Below are 17017 nucleotides of genomic sequence, written 5' to 3'. Positions count from 1 at the left end.
TGTTGCCTGCGCACCACGCGCTCCCTCTGCCAGCGGTAGTTTTATAGGAGACCTTGTGAGCAGTGGCTGTGAATGTGACAGGTGCAACATAGAACGTCATCGTGCGCTGACACCTTTCGAACGGGGTATGGTGGTCGGTGCATGACGGATGGGAAGTGCGATTTTGGAAGTGGTGCAGGAATTCGGCTTCACACGATCAACCGAGTCCAGGGTGTATCGTGAATGGTTGAATGTGGGTGTCACCGTCCACAACAGACGAACGACCGGCCGTCCAGCCACCCTCGATAACCGTGACCGGCGACTTCTGTCACGGATTGTCAATAGTGACAGACGGGCAACCGTGCAACAAATCACGGCTCAATTCAACACAGGACGTGCTAGACACGTCTCCCAGTGGACACTCCGTAGGAACATGGGTTCTATGGGGTACGGGAGCCAGCGCCGCACACGGGTGCCACTTTTAACCCAACGTCATCGGGCACAACGACACGCATTTGTCGCCAGTCACCAGGGATGGACACTGGAACAATGGCGTAACGTGATATGGTCAGACGAATCACGATTTCAACTGCACCATGCCGATATTAGGCACCGTGTATGGCGCAGACCACATGAAGCGATGGATACCGCCTGTCTCGAAGGTGTGGTCCAGGGCGCTGGTGTGTCTGTTATGGTCTGGGGTGCATTTTCCTGGTATGGAATGGGCTCCCTAGTGTTTCTGGAAGAGACTTTGAATGGTACTCGGTATGTTGAGCTGCTCGGAGACCATCTCCACCTATTTTTCGCCTTCCAGCGCCCAGACGGTTCTGCGGTGTTTCAAGATGATAACGCGCCGCCACATCGCTCCCACATCGCCCGGGAATGGTTCGAGAAACATGCAGCGGAGGTCTAACGATTGCCACGGTCACCCAGGAGCCCGGATATCAACCCTATCGAGCATATCTGGGATGTCCTGGAACGCAGGCTCCGTGCCATGGATCCTGCACCCACGAACAGACCAGCATTGGCAGCCGCTCTGCAAACGATTTGGTGTCAGCTGCGTCCACAGGACTACCAGGGACTTGTCGACTCACTTTCACGGCGCCTCGCTGCAGTTCGCAGGGCTAGAGGAGGCCCCACATGCTATTAGGTGACTATCCCATGACATTTGCTAAGTCAGTGTACTTGAATTGGGCGATTGCATAGCATGTTGTTGAGCAAGGAAGCTAGGGTCTTGCAAGGGATAATTTTAGGAACTTCAGGATCATTCTTTCCTCGCCGGACTGTATTATAGGCTGATAATAAGTTCACAAACACAGCAGTCGTTTTCATTTTTCCCTGAAAGCCCTACTCAATATGGCTGGTTAGTGCGTAAACCTGATCGTAACAGCTCCTATTAGGTCTGAATCCTGCCTGTTCAACTGAAATGTGCTGAAGTACTGTTGCTGAGATTCTGTTATAGATCAATCTATCTAGTAGTTTGGAGAAGATACTCAGTAGAGCAATAAGTCGATCATCTTTCTCATTACAGCGACTTTTCCCAGGCTTCACAACAGCAACTACTTTAGTTCCTTTAAGAAGATGTGGGAGCCTTCTTTTCATTAGGATGTGGCTAAAGAATTTAGCAAGCCATTCCATACTTCTAGGAGCACTGTACATCAGAAATTCGATATGGATACCATCCAAGCCTGCTGCTTTCCCTGATTGTGCTTCCTTCAAAGCAGCTGAGATCTCTGCAACAGAAAAATTCTGGGAGAACTGAGAGTTTTTTCAGCTTTGAATAGTTCTATCTTATTTAGAATTTGCCTTGTTTCATTCCTTTGTGTGTCTGCTGATGCTTTGGTTAAGTTAACAATTCTGTTTGATATATGTTCTGGATTTATTTTAGAGTTCTTGCTATTGTAATTAGGGGTACTACTGCCCAGCTTCCGAAGGACGGACCATGCTTTTCTGCTGGTGTGTTGGAAGTTAATACTGCGTCAGTGTATGCCATTTTTCTTTCCTGACGGAGTCTAAGCAATGCAGTATTTCATCAGCGACTTCCGTTTGATTGCTGCGTTGCTATTCTTCATACAGCTCATTGCACCTCTCGCTCCATCCTGGGATGAATTCCTTTCTAAATTCTCGAGGAATGTGCTTCTTTGCTACAGAACATACCAGTCCAGTAAAACGGTTATAGTTTCAAGAGCTGGTGGAATCCATTGGATGTTTTGTTCAATCTCACTGGTGATGAAATCCAATTTAGCCTTTGTAAAGTTCCATCTGGGCACTAGATTTGATCTTATAATTGGAATTTCAGTACCGACGTTCAGATAAACTGACCTGTGCTGACTTCGGGGAAATTGTCTAACACTTTTCTTCTGCAGGGAAGAGGTCTCCCCTGTTGGTTCTTGGAAACAAATCAGAGGTCTGGGTTATAGTCATGTTTACATCCAGCAGAATGAAAGGTACCTCTCTCTTTGGCATCATACATCAAGAAAATATCTTCGGCCTCTGCCCCTTCTAGTATACTATTGCCATATGAATTGGTATCTTCGTATCCACAGATGGTGTGGCGACTGTTAAAATCCCATAGGTTGGCAGTAGGATGTTCCATATTCAGGATGGCTTCATTAACCCAGGGCTGGAAAAGAGGTTTATAGATGTTGGTAGCTTCTAAGCCAGCAGTTCTAATTTTGATGGTGAATATATTATTATCAGTGTTTGTACTTATACCTTCTAACTGCTCAATGGTGTTCTTAGCGTAAGTTGCTGTTCCGAACCTCTTATGGAAAGATGCTGCGACAAGACTGTATTCTGGCAACTTACAGTACATCTGGGCAGGAGTTGGTTTTGGTCTTGACAGTGAGTTTCTTGTAAGAGTACAACATCCACTTGGTTGTAATTCAGCACTTTTGTAAGTATGTCGCTCAATGCCTTGCTTATGCCTTGAACATTTAGTTGTATTGTCAGTGAATGTCCTAGGTACTTCGTTGTTGTTCGGCTCTGAGAAGAACCGTTTGCACTCATGATCATGGTTGTCATGTATCCTCTATTCGCTGCGATATCTGCAAGGAAATTTCTTTTGGTCCAGGAGCCGATGTTGTAGCTTACTTAGCACCACCCGGGCAACACGTGTAGGGCATACGATGACCCCTCTTTGCTAACTAATAAATATTTATACTAAGTTTGTAACGCTCATTGAGAATATTCATACAGTACTACTGAATGGCAGTATAGCTGAGTACATCAGGCAATCTCTACAAGTACTTGAACTTGCCACATACTGCCCCAGCACAGTCGGTTGGCGTTCAACTTCACGAGTCCAGGAACATATCTTTTTGAGAGAGGTTTCCTTTAAATCTTGTAAATGTGAATTTTCATATCAAATAGGGTACTACTGTTCAGAAAGGTAATTATTGTCCTCTAATTTTCCCAGAAGTTCTACAAGAATCATGTCAGAAATATGTGTTAGACATTAACTAAAACCAAAAGTGTGGTAATGCTTATAAGGAAGACAAGAAAATACTTGGTCAGGAGAAAATAGAGCAACTCCTAAGTTTATAAATCTAAGAATATAGTTAAAAGAGGATACAATATGTAGTGAGAAGAGAAGGCTAAAATTTCAATAGTCAATGAAGAATTTAATAGTCTGACTCCTTGGCTGAATATGCAGCGTACTGATTCCGGTTGAGAGGGTACCGGGCTTTTGGTTGGGCGCAGAATGTTAACTCTTTCCTTTCTAGCGGCTTTCGTATCAGTTGGGTCCGCCATGTGGCCCTGTCTAGGACTTTTCGAGGTTGGAGGTCCACAGAGGGCATCTTCCACGATGTTGTCTATCCAGCTGTTCGGCGGCCTCCCTCGTGATTGGCGTCCAGTGGTTGAAGATGAAGGGCCATCCTTATTAATGAATTAACGTTGCATCGCATGACATGGCCATACAACCAGTGTCGAGCCTGTCTCGCTTTCTCTACTATATGAACCTCAACAAGTCTACGTGACGCATGTTCATTTCGGACATGGTCCACGTGAGTCAGTCTTAGTGTCCACCGTAACATCCTCGTTGGCATAGCAAGGAGGATCTGAGAATATGTTCGTGTCAGAGGGTGATATTCTACTCCATAAAGGGCAACTGATCTTATCACAGGCTTTTAAATTTTAGCCTTCAGATATTTGGGCTCTTTCTATCGCAGAGGACACCTGTCTCTAATTTTACCATCCTGCGCTGACGCTCATGCAGGCATCAAAATTGGCATCATTATCTAATGTGACAGGAGTTCGAATATATCAAAAATGGATCACTTTCTGCAAGGTCTGAATACATTTCAAGTAGTGCCATTGGTTTGAAAGCCACATTTTACATATTCTGACCTTTGGATGTTGAGTCGCAGCCCATTCTCATCCAGCCTAATTTTCCAGGTTTTCACATGGTGCTGAAGTGCAAGGCTGTACCTTTGAAGGTATTACATCATCCGCGTATACGAGTGTCCAGGAATGGGAAATTAAATGCCAGGTGTTGCCGTATCTATACAAAGGCTGAAGACTAGAGATGGAAAGGAGGAACTTTGAAGAAAGTGACTTTATGAAGGTGGACGACAGCCCAGCCGGATATCAAATTACGCTTGTGATGTTACGGTACACAAGCTGGATCTGTTCTACATGTACCTCTGGAACATCGAAGTTGTGAGGTGATCCCCATATGAGATCGTGTGGGACCATATCGAAAGCTTTTTGCACGTCAACAAATGCCAAATGATCTGTCTCCTTTACCGGATGTCTCTCCATCAAGAAGCGTGTGGCATGGAACTATTCTGGAACAAAGTCCTCCAACAAATCGGCACTGATTTAAAGTTATTCTTAGTCGATTGCCCAGTACTCCTTCAAATAACTTCAGAGTATGGGCATAATGTTCGAATTGGCCGGTACCTCCATTCCATTTTCCAGTTGATACAGTCGTGCCGGTGGTCCACACACTGTGCAGCTTGCTCTCGACTACGATTTCGATGATGATGATGATTATGATGATGATGATGCTTTTTGTTTAAAGGGGCCTAACATCTAGATCATCGGCAATTAATGGTACGAAATGAGTCAAAATTTAGTGACAATTTTAAAGTCCAAAATTCATCCACTCACCAGAATTCAAAACGTGATGATGAATAATGAATTGATGAATATGAATTTAAAATAATCAACAGAACCAACTCACAATACTGAAAGTTTGAAATAATCCAAAATCGATCCACTGTCTAGAATCAAAAACGATGAGCAGGAATAATGATTATGCACTTAGAACAATAAATGGAACCCGATCCGCATTGCCCCACCATCCCAGAAACTATTTTATAATAATAGCATTACTGACCACGGGACTACTTCCAAAGCACAATCCTGAATCGATGATCCTTGTTGTCTAAGGGGGTCCAACTTCCATGCCAACGGCCCCTCATAATAGTACGTATCGCTAGTAGAGTAGAACCATGGTATTTCTCATGTAGCAGGTACTAATCCAAAGTAACCTAGACTCACGGTGTTTCACACATTATGGTACTAGTCACAAGTAATATACGCCGCATAGGTAACGCACATCTATGGTGTTTCTCACATTACAGTGCCACTCATAGGCAACGCAAGCCCATGGTATTCCTCATCTAGGTGTACAACACGGACCCGATTTTTCCAGTAATGTTCCTCACATAGCGGGTAATAATCACACGCAACGCAAACCTACGGTGTCGCTCATATAGTGGTACTGATCACAAGCAACGTAAGCCTGTGGTGTTCCCTAAATAGTGGTATTAATAACAGGGACTGTAAAAAAATGGAATGTCGTATGGCTTTTAGTGCCGGGATATCCCAGGACGGGTTCGGCTCGCCAGATGCAGGTCTTTCAATTTGACTCCCGTAGGCGACCTGCGCGTAGTGATGAGAATGAAATGGTGATGAAGACAACACATACACCCAGCCCCCGTGCCACTGGAATTAACTAGTTAAGGTTAAAATCCCAGACCCGGCCGGGAATCGAACCCGGGACGCTCTGAACCGAAGGCCAGTACGCTGACCGTTCAGCCAACGAGTCGGACACAGGTACTGTAAACCTACAATGTACCAAATTCTGCTGCTACTAATCAAAAACCTATTGTGTACCTAACGTAGTGGTACAACTCGCAAGTAAAAGCGACCCATGATGTTCTTCGTGTGATGGTACTAATCATTAATATTTATATGGTTCTAATTCAATCATTCCTTGGTCGCCCCTTTTAGTTGCCTCTTACGACAGGCGGGGGATATCGTGGGTGTATTCTCGTCTGCGTCCCCCTCCCACAGGGGATGGCTACGATTTGTCTGAATAGCCTGACGAGAAATTCCACACAAAGTTGCGCAGGCATATTTTGATATCAGCTGGTACATGGTCATGGCATATTGTTTACCCATTCTTCATTTCTTGAGGGTTAACATCACATCTATGGACATGAATAATGTTGCAGGTCCCGACATGGTTGACGACTCAGTATTTGCGGGGGTGGGAACTCTTCGTTGCAGGCGGCAACAAGGTAGTCAGTCCATTATTGGAGGATGGCTGATGGGTCTTTCAGGATGTTGTCTGACCCATTGATATGTATAACATGGCCAATACCTTTGGTATCTCCTCCAGGTGTGTCTAGCTGGTCGTACAATTCCTTGTAGTTAAGCTTCTTTGCCGCAGACCCCGCTCTTTCCACTGCCGACCTCGGATATCAAGCACGAGCAAGCGGCGTGATGGGGAATCATTTTGGCGTACCACTAACTTCAAATATAGTGAGAGAGAGAGAGAGGATAAAGAACAACGGTTTTGAATTGAAAACTAAAGCACTATTACACTTGTAAATGGCAAACTGTCCGGCAAAAGAAAATAAGCACCCAGGAGTGGTCATATACAGGGTGCGGCAGAAATACCTGACGAATTTCAAACGTAAATAACTCGGCAACGCAACAAGCCATTTACATATTTATTGCACAGTTGGAAAGAGTATTATTTGCCATTTGTGTCACAGGCACATACACCCTAGGTTTTGAAAATATGTCATCCAAATGCCGACCGTCCTGTTCGATGCAACACTGAAGCCTTTCCCTGAAGTTCCGCATGACTCGCTTGAGCATGTCTTGTGGTATTGCCTCGATTTCTTCAGGGATGGCAGCTTTGAGGTCATGTAGTGTTCGCGATTTACGTCGGAAGACGCGATCCTTCAAATATCCCCGGAGAAATAAATCTCAAGAGGTGAGGTCAGGAGAACGGGGTGGCCATGGAACGTCAGCCCGTAAGGAGTCGGCATTTTTGGTCTCCCATTACGAAACCTCGGTGTTCACCACTCCACGCCATGCTAGCGACTGGCTGGCTGACAGACTAGCCCGGACGAGACGATGCGCGTGTTCTCCAAGGCCAAAGCCAAAACCGCGCGCACCACGAGAATAACACAGGTTTGAAACCTATGGCCTATACAACCTTCAGTTCGCTCCAATCTACTGTATGTGACATAAATGGCAAAACCTGCTCTTTCGAACTGTGCAATAAAATTGTAAACGGCTTGTTGCGTTGCTGCGTTATTTACGTCTGAAATTCGTCAGGTATTTCTACCGCACCCTATATTATATACATGCTTAACCATTGATGTACGAGTAAATGATTAGATTTACAAGAAACTGTAAATTGTAGAACGCCCACCAGAGTGCATTCTTGATTACACCGTTCTGTTTCCAATAAAATGTTACCAGTTAACTTCTGCGAGTCAGACAGATAAGCAAGGCGTACAGAGAGGACTACGTAGAGTTCAGAGCACCCGCGATGCCTCGCAGACGCGTTAGAGAGACTATACACCAACATTTAACAGAGACTGCATCATTTTGGGACTGCATGAGGCTGGTTGGTTGTATCGTGCAATTTCCAGGCATGTGGGCCATTCAGATGTCACCGTGGCCCGATGTTAGACTCAATGTGCACATCAGGCCACCCAATCACCTTATCGATCATGACCACGAAGCCATTCTGATTGCTGTGATTTTTACCTGTGGGGCAAATTGAAGGGTGAGGTGTACTCCACAGAAATGTTTGAAAACGCTAAGATTTTATTGTGGTGATAAATAAAATAACGCTATTCCATTTTACTAGAAAATTGATATAATTCACTATCAGTAAAAATTGCTTTTTTAATGTAGGATGAAGCCTAAAGAAGTCACGCTTCGTGTTGGATCGTCGTCGTATAAAAAGGGAGGCGAAGTGCACAAAGCAACTGAATTAAAAAAACATAAGAAATACTCAGACAAAAGTGATGACAATGATATAGCTCTAATCAAGGTAAGAAACATTCGTATATAATCTATATATACACTGACTGAGCAAATGTCACGGGATAGCGGAGCACTGATGTGCACGTGTGTTGTCTGCGCACCACACGCCCCCTGTGTCAGCGGCAGTTGTATAGGAGACCTTGTGAGCAGTGGCTGTGAATGTGACAGGTGTAACATGTAATGTCGTCGTGAGCTGACGCCGTTCGAACATGGTATGATGGTCGGTGCCCGACGGATGGGAAGTGCGATTTCGGAAGTGGTGCCGGAATTCGGCTTCACACGACCAACCGTGTCCAGGGTGTATCGTGAGTGGTTGAATACGGGTGTCACCGTCCACAACAGACGAACGACTGGCCGTTCAGCCACCCTCGATGATCGTGACCGGCGACATCTGAGACGGATTGTCAATAGTGACAGACGGGCAACCGTTCAACAAATCACGGCTCAATTCAACACAGGACGTGCTAGGCACGTCTCCCAGCGGACAATCCGTAGGAACAAGGGTTCTATGGGTATGGGAGCCGGCGCCGCACACGGGTGCCACTGTTAACCCAACGTCATCGGACACAACGACGCGCATTTATCGCAAGTCACCAGGGATGGACACTGGAAGAATGCCGTAACGTGATATGGTCGGACGAATCACGATTTCAACTGCACCATGCCGATGGTAGGCACCGTGTATGGCGCAGACCACATAAAGCGATGGATCCCGCCTGCCTCGAAGGTGTGGTCCAGGGCGCTGGTGTGTCTGTTATGGTCTGGGGTGCATTTTCCTGGTATGGAATGGGCTCCATAGTTTCTCTGGAAGAGACTTTGAATGGTACGTGGTATGTTGAGCTGCTCGGAGACCATCTCCATCCAGTTTTGGCCTTCCTGCGCCCAGACGGTTCTACGGTGTTTCAAGATGATAACGCGCCGCCACATCGCTCCCACGTCGCCCGGGAATGGTTCCAAAAACATGCAGCGGGGGTCCGATGTCTGCCATGACCACACAGGAGCCCCGATATGAACCCTATCGAGAATATCTGGGATGTCCTGGAACGCAGGCTCCGAGCCATGGATCCTGCACCCACAAACAGACCAGCATTGGCGGCCACTCTGCAAATGATTTGGTGTCAGCTGCGTCCAGAGGACTACCAGAGACTTGTCGACTCACTTTCACGGCGTCTCACAGCAGTTCGCAGGCCCAGAGGAGGCCCCACACGCTATTAGTTGACTATCCCATGACATTTGCCAAGTCAGGGTACATTGGCGGAAAAAACTCCAAACACCAAGAAGGGGTTGTGCTATATTAACGAACGTTGGTAGGCGTGTTTATACATCTGACAGATGACGTTGATTCTCATTTCTCGCAAATTGCATTAGCGTGGTACTAGTACCGGCCCCATGACGTTGCACATCAGGTTTGCTTTAAATGCGGGCTCTACTGTTCGATAGTGTTAGTTACATGTTAGATTGGACGGAGTGATTGTGAGCGGGTCAAGAATGCATTTACAACGAAGAGAAGGCCAGTATCAACAGCTCACTGGGGTTGAACGAGGCCGTATAATAGGGCTACGTGAAGGTCGATTTTCCTTCTGCTCTATTGCAGAACGACTTGGCAAGAAAGTCTCCACTGTGCATGTGTGCTGGCAGCAGTGGTCATGAGAAGTTACGTTCGCAGGAAGTCCGGGTTCCGGACGTCCCCGTGGCACCACCGAGAGGAAAGACCGCCGTATTCGGCGTATGGCTGTGGCGCAGCGGACTCAGACTGCAGCAAGATCTCGAGCGGCAGTTGGCACCACAGTGACGCAACGAACTGTTCGAAGTCGGTTATTTGAAGGACAACTCTGAGCCACGCGCCCTGCGGCGTGCATTCCGCTTAACCCAAACCACCACCGTCTGCAACTTCAGTGGTGTCAAGCGAGAGCTCATTGGACGATGGAATGGAGGTGGAGGAAATGAAAGCCATTCTGCCTTGGAGCCAGTGATGGCCGAGCGTTGGTTAGGAGGAGGCCAGGTGTGCGCCTGCATTCCATTCTGCAGCATGGCGTCAACACTCCGGGAGTTCTGGTCTGGGGAGCAATTTCCTATGACAACCATAGCACTCTCGTGGATACCCCACGCATCTTGACTGCAGATTTGTACGTCCGTCTGGTGATATGACCTGTTGTGTTGCCATTGATAAATAGCATATCCGGGGAGAGTTTTCCAACAGGATAACGCACGTCTCCATGCTGCTGTTGTAACTCAACCTGCTCTACAGAGTGTCGACATGTTGCGTTGGCCTGCTCGATCCCCGATCTGTCCCCAATCGAGCATGTATGGAACATCATTGGACGACAACTTCAGTATCATCCACAACGGCATTTACCGTCCCTGTATTGACCGAACAAGTGCAACGGGCATGGAATTCAACCCGCAAACTGACATCCGGCAGCTGTGCGACACAATGTATGCACGTTTGCATGCCTGTATTCAACAGTCAGGCGATTTCACTGATTATTACTCGACCAGCATGGCAAAATTGCGATGGCCTTTCTCGGGCGGATATTAACATGTAGTCTTGTAACTTTAATCTTTTTAATATGTTACCTTAACAAATATATTACCAACATTTACGTATTCTGCATTCCTTATTTCACGGTGTTTGGGATTATTTTGCCAGTGTATATAAAATAAGAGTTTTGTCTGCACTTTGCTTAAAATTTTAAAGTGATGGCATTTCTGTATTGGTCGTGTCCACAGTAACAAGAAATGAACTTTTTACTATTTCGTCATTTCTGCCTGTATGTATGTCTCGGAATCACGAGGGAATGGCCTAAGGGAATGTAATGAAAATTGGTATGTAATTTCTGGAAATAAGGTGCTACAGTCTAGGTTATAAATAATTTTTATTCACGCTGGATGAAATGGTAGTTTAGGGGAAGGCGACTAAACTTTACCGTTTTATATGCCTATGTTATTGGTTCTATCGAAAATTATTCCATACCATGAAAAACTTTATAGAGAATAAAAGTTTCAGTCATTTATGTCTCCTACAATTCTTCCTTGTCGACTAGGATAATACCATAGAATTACGAATTTAGACTTTTGTTTTTTAGTCCATATCAACGCCAACCATCGTTAACATGGAAATATTGTTTCTTGTAAACTGGCTGAGGTTTTTGTCATGTTTGTCTTAAGGTGTAAAACCGCATGGTCATCGGTCCGTATCGAGAAGTAAAAATGTGAAGGTAATTATAAAAACTGAAAAATCGTAAAAGAACGATCGCTTAAAGAATAAGATTAGGGGGAGTCATGAAAGAAGGACGGTCTTTATATTTATCCCATATTCAGAAGAAAACAAAATGTGAAGGCCTACAGTATTATAATAATAATAATAATAATGTTATTTGTTTTACGTCCCACTAACGACTCTTTTACGGTTTTCGGAGACGCCGAGGTGCCGGAATTTAGTCCCGCAGGAGTTCTGTTACGTGCCAGTAAATCTACCGACACGAGGCTGACGTATTTGAGCACCTTCAAATACCACCGGACTGAGCCAGGATCGAACCTGCCAAGTTGGAGTCAGAAGGCCAGCGCCTTAACCGTCTGAGCCACTCAGCCCGGCAACCTACAGTATTGAATGCTCATAAAACTGTACAACAATAACAATAACATTATATTGACCATTGTTGTGATGTGATTTGTCTATTTTGCTGCCACTCATCTCTGATAGAAGGGATTACTGCTGCATCCCGAGTAAAACAGTATGCCTGAATATTGGTGGAAAGTATCCAGGGAGTTAGATTTCTTTGCACTTTTCCATCTGATTAACCCACAATGGCTGGTACTCCACCTAGTGTAATATACACTTAAAATATTATTGCACCACCTGTACATTTTTTTTGTGAGGGATATTCGCTCTAAGAGTTGTTGCATTATCGACATCGGAATGAGATGTAACGCTATCTGGTAGTGTATATGGAGGTAATACACGCAGCCTCAGAACAGTCCAGAGCAGCGCCACTGCATGACAAGTGCATATTGATGACGATGCTTGTTGTTTAAAGGGGCCTAACATCTAGGTGATCGGACCCTAATAGTACGAAATGAGACAAAATGTGATGACAATAAAAAAAAAACATAATCCTCCACTGATCAGGATTCGAAAACGTGAGAACGGAGAATGAATGGATGGATATGAAGTTAAAACAATCAGTGTATCCGACCCGCAATGCCCCACATTCCAGAAACTAGCGTTAAACTGTCGTATTACTGACCAAGGGACTGCTTCCAAAGCACATTACTGAATCGGTGATGCTTGAAGCTAAACGCGTCCAAAATCCCGGTCATCGGCCCCTCATAATGGTACTTATCGCTAGGAAAATAGAATCATGTTATTTGTCATTTTGCGGTACTAATAAAAAATAACGTAGACTCGTGGTATTCCACACATTATGGTACTATTCACAGGTAGTGTAATGTGCACATGTAACACAGATCTATGGTATTTCGCATGTTGCGGCGCTTTTTACAGGCAACGCAAACCTATGGCGTTCCACATGCACTGTCCCGTGGTGTTCCTCACATAGTGGGTACTAAGCATAGGCCCATGGTGTCGCTCATCCCATGGTTTTGCCCATATAGGGGTACGAATTACAGGTACTGTAAAATGCATCCTGAGCCACACAGTTTCGCTACTAATGACAAACCATTTTTGTACCTAACATAGTGGTACTATGAGCAAGTAAAAGCGGTCCATGGTGTTCCCTGCGTGGCGGTGCTAATTACAAGTAGTTTCATGGTTCAAATACAATCATCCCTTGGTCGCCCCTTTTAGTCGCTCCTTACGACAGTCAGGGGATACCGTGGGTGTATTCTTCGTCTGCGTCCCCTATACACGGGGGTAAAGAGCATAATTTTGTGTCCTTGCAGTATACTCGGAGACATAATATGACAACATCGCCTTATGTCCCTACTCTCCTACAGCACCTCGGTGTCTATTAGCGGGTTATAGGACTTACTACGTTTACTGGAGTTGCCAAATTGTCTATCTCATTGACACCAAAATGGCCAAAACAATCCATTTAGCATTATTAATAGCAATATAATAATGTGATAATAAATACATAACTAAGTTTACAACGCAGTGACAAAAAATGTACAAATTATTTTATTATTAATAACACTGAAGGGATTACTACAGTGCACTCAACACGAAGAAAGAATAAAGACTGAAGAGAATGTGGAAGAATGTGTTTTACAACATCTTGAACTCAGCAGGGTATATGGTATGATTGAGTGCTAGCTTCCAGCTCGCTTCCAGGAAATGACGCCATCATGTTTTTTCTCCAAGTTCAGTGGACGCCGTTTATTGTAATCATGGATAATGTTATCAACAGTATTACGGTATATAATCACTTTTATGAAGCCCCGTACGGACAAATACCGAAGCAATGAAAATCTTTCGTTTACTGTGAACATAAATTCCGTTTATGTATGTATGTATGTATGTATGTATGTATGTATGTTGGGTTTTCAACCCGGAGGCTGATTGGATCTTCAATAGGTCCACCATTAGCTGTCATAGATGGCCTAGGTGTCACTGAAGAGGCGTACTGGGGAAATGAGGAGTGACGTAGTTCCCCGTTGCTTTCCTCACTGAGCCAGAGGTGGCTATTGCATAGTAGTCCGCCAAGCCCACTGAAATGCTTGCACCAACCGACCCTATGAGAGACATTTTCATACCATTCATAGCAGGGACTGGCTGCATAAGGAATGGCATTACTCGCAACACTCAGCTACTTTCACATTGTCAAAGCCAAGGATAAGGCTGAGACAGACATTTGTTCTAGCCCATACCAGAAGACAAAGTGCACCGTAAACAGTGCATCTTGCCAGCAAGGGCTGGAATTCCGCTTATGTTATCAAATTTGCTTTCAAGGATTTCGTTTTCAAGTATGCGAGTAGAGTGCATACAAGAGAGTTGCCAGAAGGAGAGGAGAATGTTGAACTTTGTCCAACAGGCTTAACGAAAGATGCGTTTCAGGAATGGATTAGAATTGATGAGGGCATCATTACTGATGCGAAACAGACAGAAGACGACATATGTGAGGCAGTTCCTTCCACAGAATTAAATATGAGAGGTAAAGAGAACGGAGAAAAAGACAGCGATGGTGATGTTGACGATGTTGCCGAACTTCCCCAACACCAACGAAGCTGAAATGTGACAGGTGCTAGATATCTTGCGACGAGGTGTTCAGCGTAGGACAGTGGACATCCAAAAACATTATGAATATAAAAGATTCATTAATGGACTTGTGGGGAACATTATACACTTAAGAAAATGGAAATTGCAACACCATGAAGGCATTGGTCGTTTGTGTTGATTTTCAAGATATGGAACGATGCCATGTAGCTATGTAAACGATCGAAGTTTCAGACCCTTTGGATTGTTGCTACAGGTCTCCCCACGTGATTGGTCGCGGAGGAATCACCTCCAGTATACGGACTCTGGTGTAGCGTAGTTGACTTGTAGTCTGTGCAGTGAATTGTTCCCCGTCAAACATGCCTCGACGACAGAGAAGAGCACGCAATCAACAACTGTCGCCGCTTGAGAGGGCTCTGATAATTGGGCTGTGCGAGGCTGGATTATCGTTGACTGTCGCTGCACGTGATGGCTGACAGGCATCTACGGTACAACGTGTATGGCAGCAGTGGTCAAATGAAGGTACCCACACTCGTAGACCTGGCACAGGCCCAGCGCGACAGACAACTGTGAGAAAGGATCGCCGCATCATTCGGATGGCCCGGATGGAACCCCATGCAACAGCAGCGCAAATTCGAGCAGCTGTGGCACCCCACGTTACACAATAAACAGTTGGTAATCGCCTGCGTGCAGCTGGCTTACGAGCCCGTGTCCCTACAGAAGGTGTCCCATTGACCCCACAACAGTGACGTGTAAGGCTGGCCTGGTGTCGAGAACGAAGTGGGTCGACGAATGCATAGGGTCGTCTTTAGTGATGAATCCCGCTTCTGTCTTGCCCGCAGTGATCGGCGGAATCGTGTGGGCCGACGTACCGGGGAGAGGGGCCATCTAGATATTATTGTCGAGAGGCACACAGGGCCAACACCAAGCATTATGGTCTGAGGAGCTATTGGCTTTAATGTGAAATCACAATTAGTGCTTGCTGAGGGCACTATGACTGCTCGACAGTACGTTGATAGGGTACTCAATCCAGTGGTTGTACCCTTGATGGCGGACATTGCTAATGGGATGTTTCAGCAGGACAATGCCCGGGTGCACACTGAACGCATCTCCAGAGAAGCTCTCCACGAAATCACAACCTTAGAATGGCCCGCCAGATCACCGGACCTCAGTCCTATTGAGCATGTGTGGGACATGATGGGTCGACAACTGACCAACAGTCCTCAGCCACCCACAACTCTGGAACAACTGACCCGTGCAGTGCAGCAAGCATGGGCCACAATTCCTCAGGAAGCGTTCCAGGGCCTTATTGACTCCATGCCTCTACGAATTCATCAATGTATCGAGACTCGTGGTGGGCATATCCTGTATTAATTGTTGTCCAAACTTGCAAACAGAGGGACCTGAACGTGTAATCATCGAATCACAACCGAACACTCGTCCTGCATGTTCAATTGTAGCAATGTAGCACCACTCCTTCTGGGTGTTGCAATTTCCATTTTCTTCAGTGTACTTACTGGCTTGTCAACTACAGTAAACACAACATTTGAATAGAACTGCCCTTTTATTCTGTACGGAACTTTACATTGTTGTTTCCTACAATAACGTCCATAGACAACAATATGTAGAAAGGCACTCGATGTGTTTGTTTACTATATCTTGTTCCAATTATGCTGCCATGGAAATCATAAAGAAGACGGGCAGTCTACACGCTTTCACCGGCGTTGCCTAGTGTGGAGAGGTCCAGCTGCTGCCCTTTAGGTTCCTGTTGCGGAGGGATGGCGTGGTTTCGCCACACCATTTGAGAGACAACGAGAAGGAAACAACAATTAGAGACTCTTTTACATAGCTGAAAACAGTTAACTGTATTACAGTGCTGTGTACCGGTATCTGTTTCATTGAAGTGCATTTAGGTTATGAATAAGTACAGTACGCTACCTATCAATTTTTATTTTTCGGCTACTGTTATCAATCGGTTAATGTTGTAAAACCATCTTCGTCCCAGGTTGATTATAATAAGCGGCGTCTTCTGTTTATGTAAACTTGCCTCAACGAGTCTTTATCACTTTTGACCATACGCCCATAGTGACACTGCATCAGCAAGGCCCCTCTTGAGGACAAATGCCGGCCTGGTTGGTATACTCCATAACGACGTTGTCAGGACGTATAGCCGCTATCATGTAACACAAAACGTTGAAGATCGTCCTTGCAGTGGTCGTCCGCAGTAAACAACAGCAGCTAACGACTATTACGTGCGAAATAGTGTCTTGCGGGAATCCGGCAGGCACCACAACAGACCTGCGCAATGCTTTACCGTAGACAACTGGTAGGGCTGTGGGTACGCGGACAATCAGAAATTGTTTCCATAGGGACTACCTACACAAGTGTTCCTTGGCGAGCACCTACTCGTACACTCCAACATCGGAGCGACAGGCACAGATTGGCAAGGGAGCACTTGGACTGATCTTTGGAAAAGGGCGGGGCCTTTGCACGAATGAACGAATGAGTACCGATTGTCTCTGATGCCAGATAATCGCCGGAGGAGGATTTGGAGAGAGC

The 17017-nt window shown here is 45.5% G+C and overlaps 1 protein-coding gene across 1 annotated transcript in view; it reads left to right on the top strand.

Annotated features, from left to right (window-relative positions):
- The window catches only part of LOC136867378 (trypsin-1), a 124815-nt gene that overhangs the window by 31700 nt on the left and 76098 nt on the right, over positions 1-17017 (top strand). Inside the window, exon 4 of the mRNA XM_067144558.2 lies at positions 8152-8290. Within this exon, the coding sequence (XP_067000659.2) occupies positions 8152-8290 (139 nt within the window). The remainder of the gene's footprint in view (positions 1-8151; positions 8291-17017) is intronic.

The sequence above is a fragment of the Anabrus simplex genome, chromosome 3, assembly GCF_040414725.1.
Source record: "Anabrus simplex isolate iqAnaSimp1 chromosome 3, ASM4041472v1, whole genome shotgun sequence".
In the NCBI taxonomy this organism is placed as follows: domain Eukaryota; kingdom Metazoa; phylum Arthropoda; class Insecta; order Orthoptera; family Tettigoniidae; genus Anabrus; species Anabrus simplex.
The sequence above is the reverse complement of the archived record's forward strand: the minus strand, read 5'-3'. Positions and strand labels throughout refer to the sequence as shown.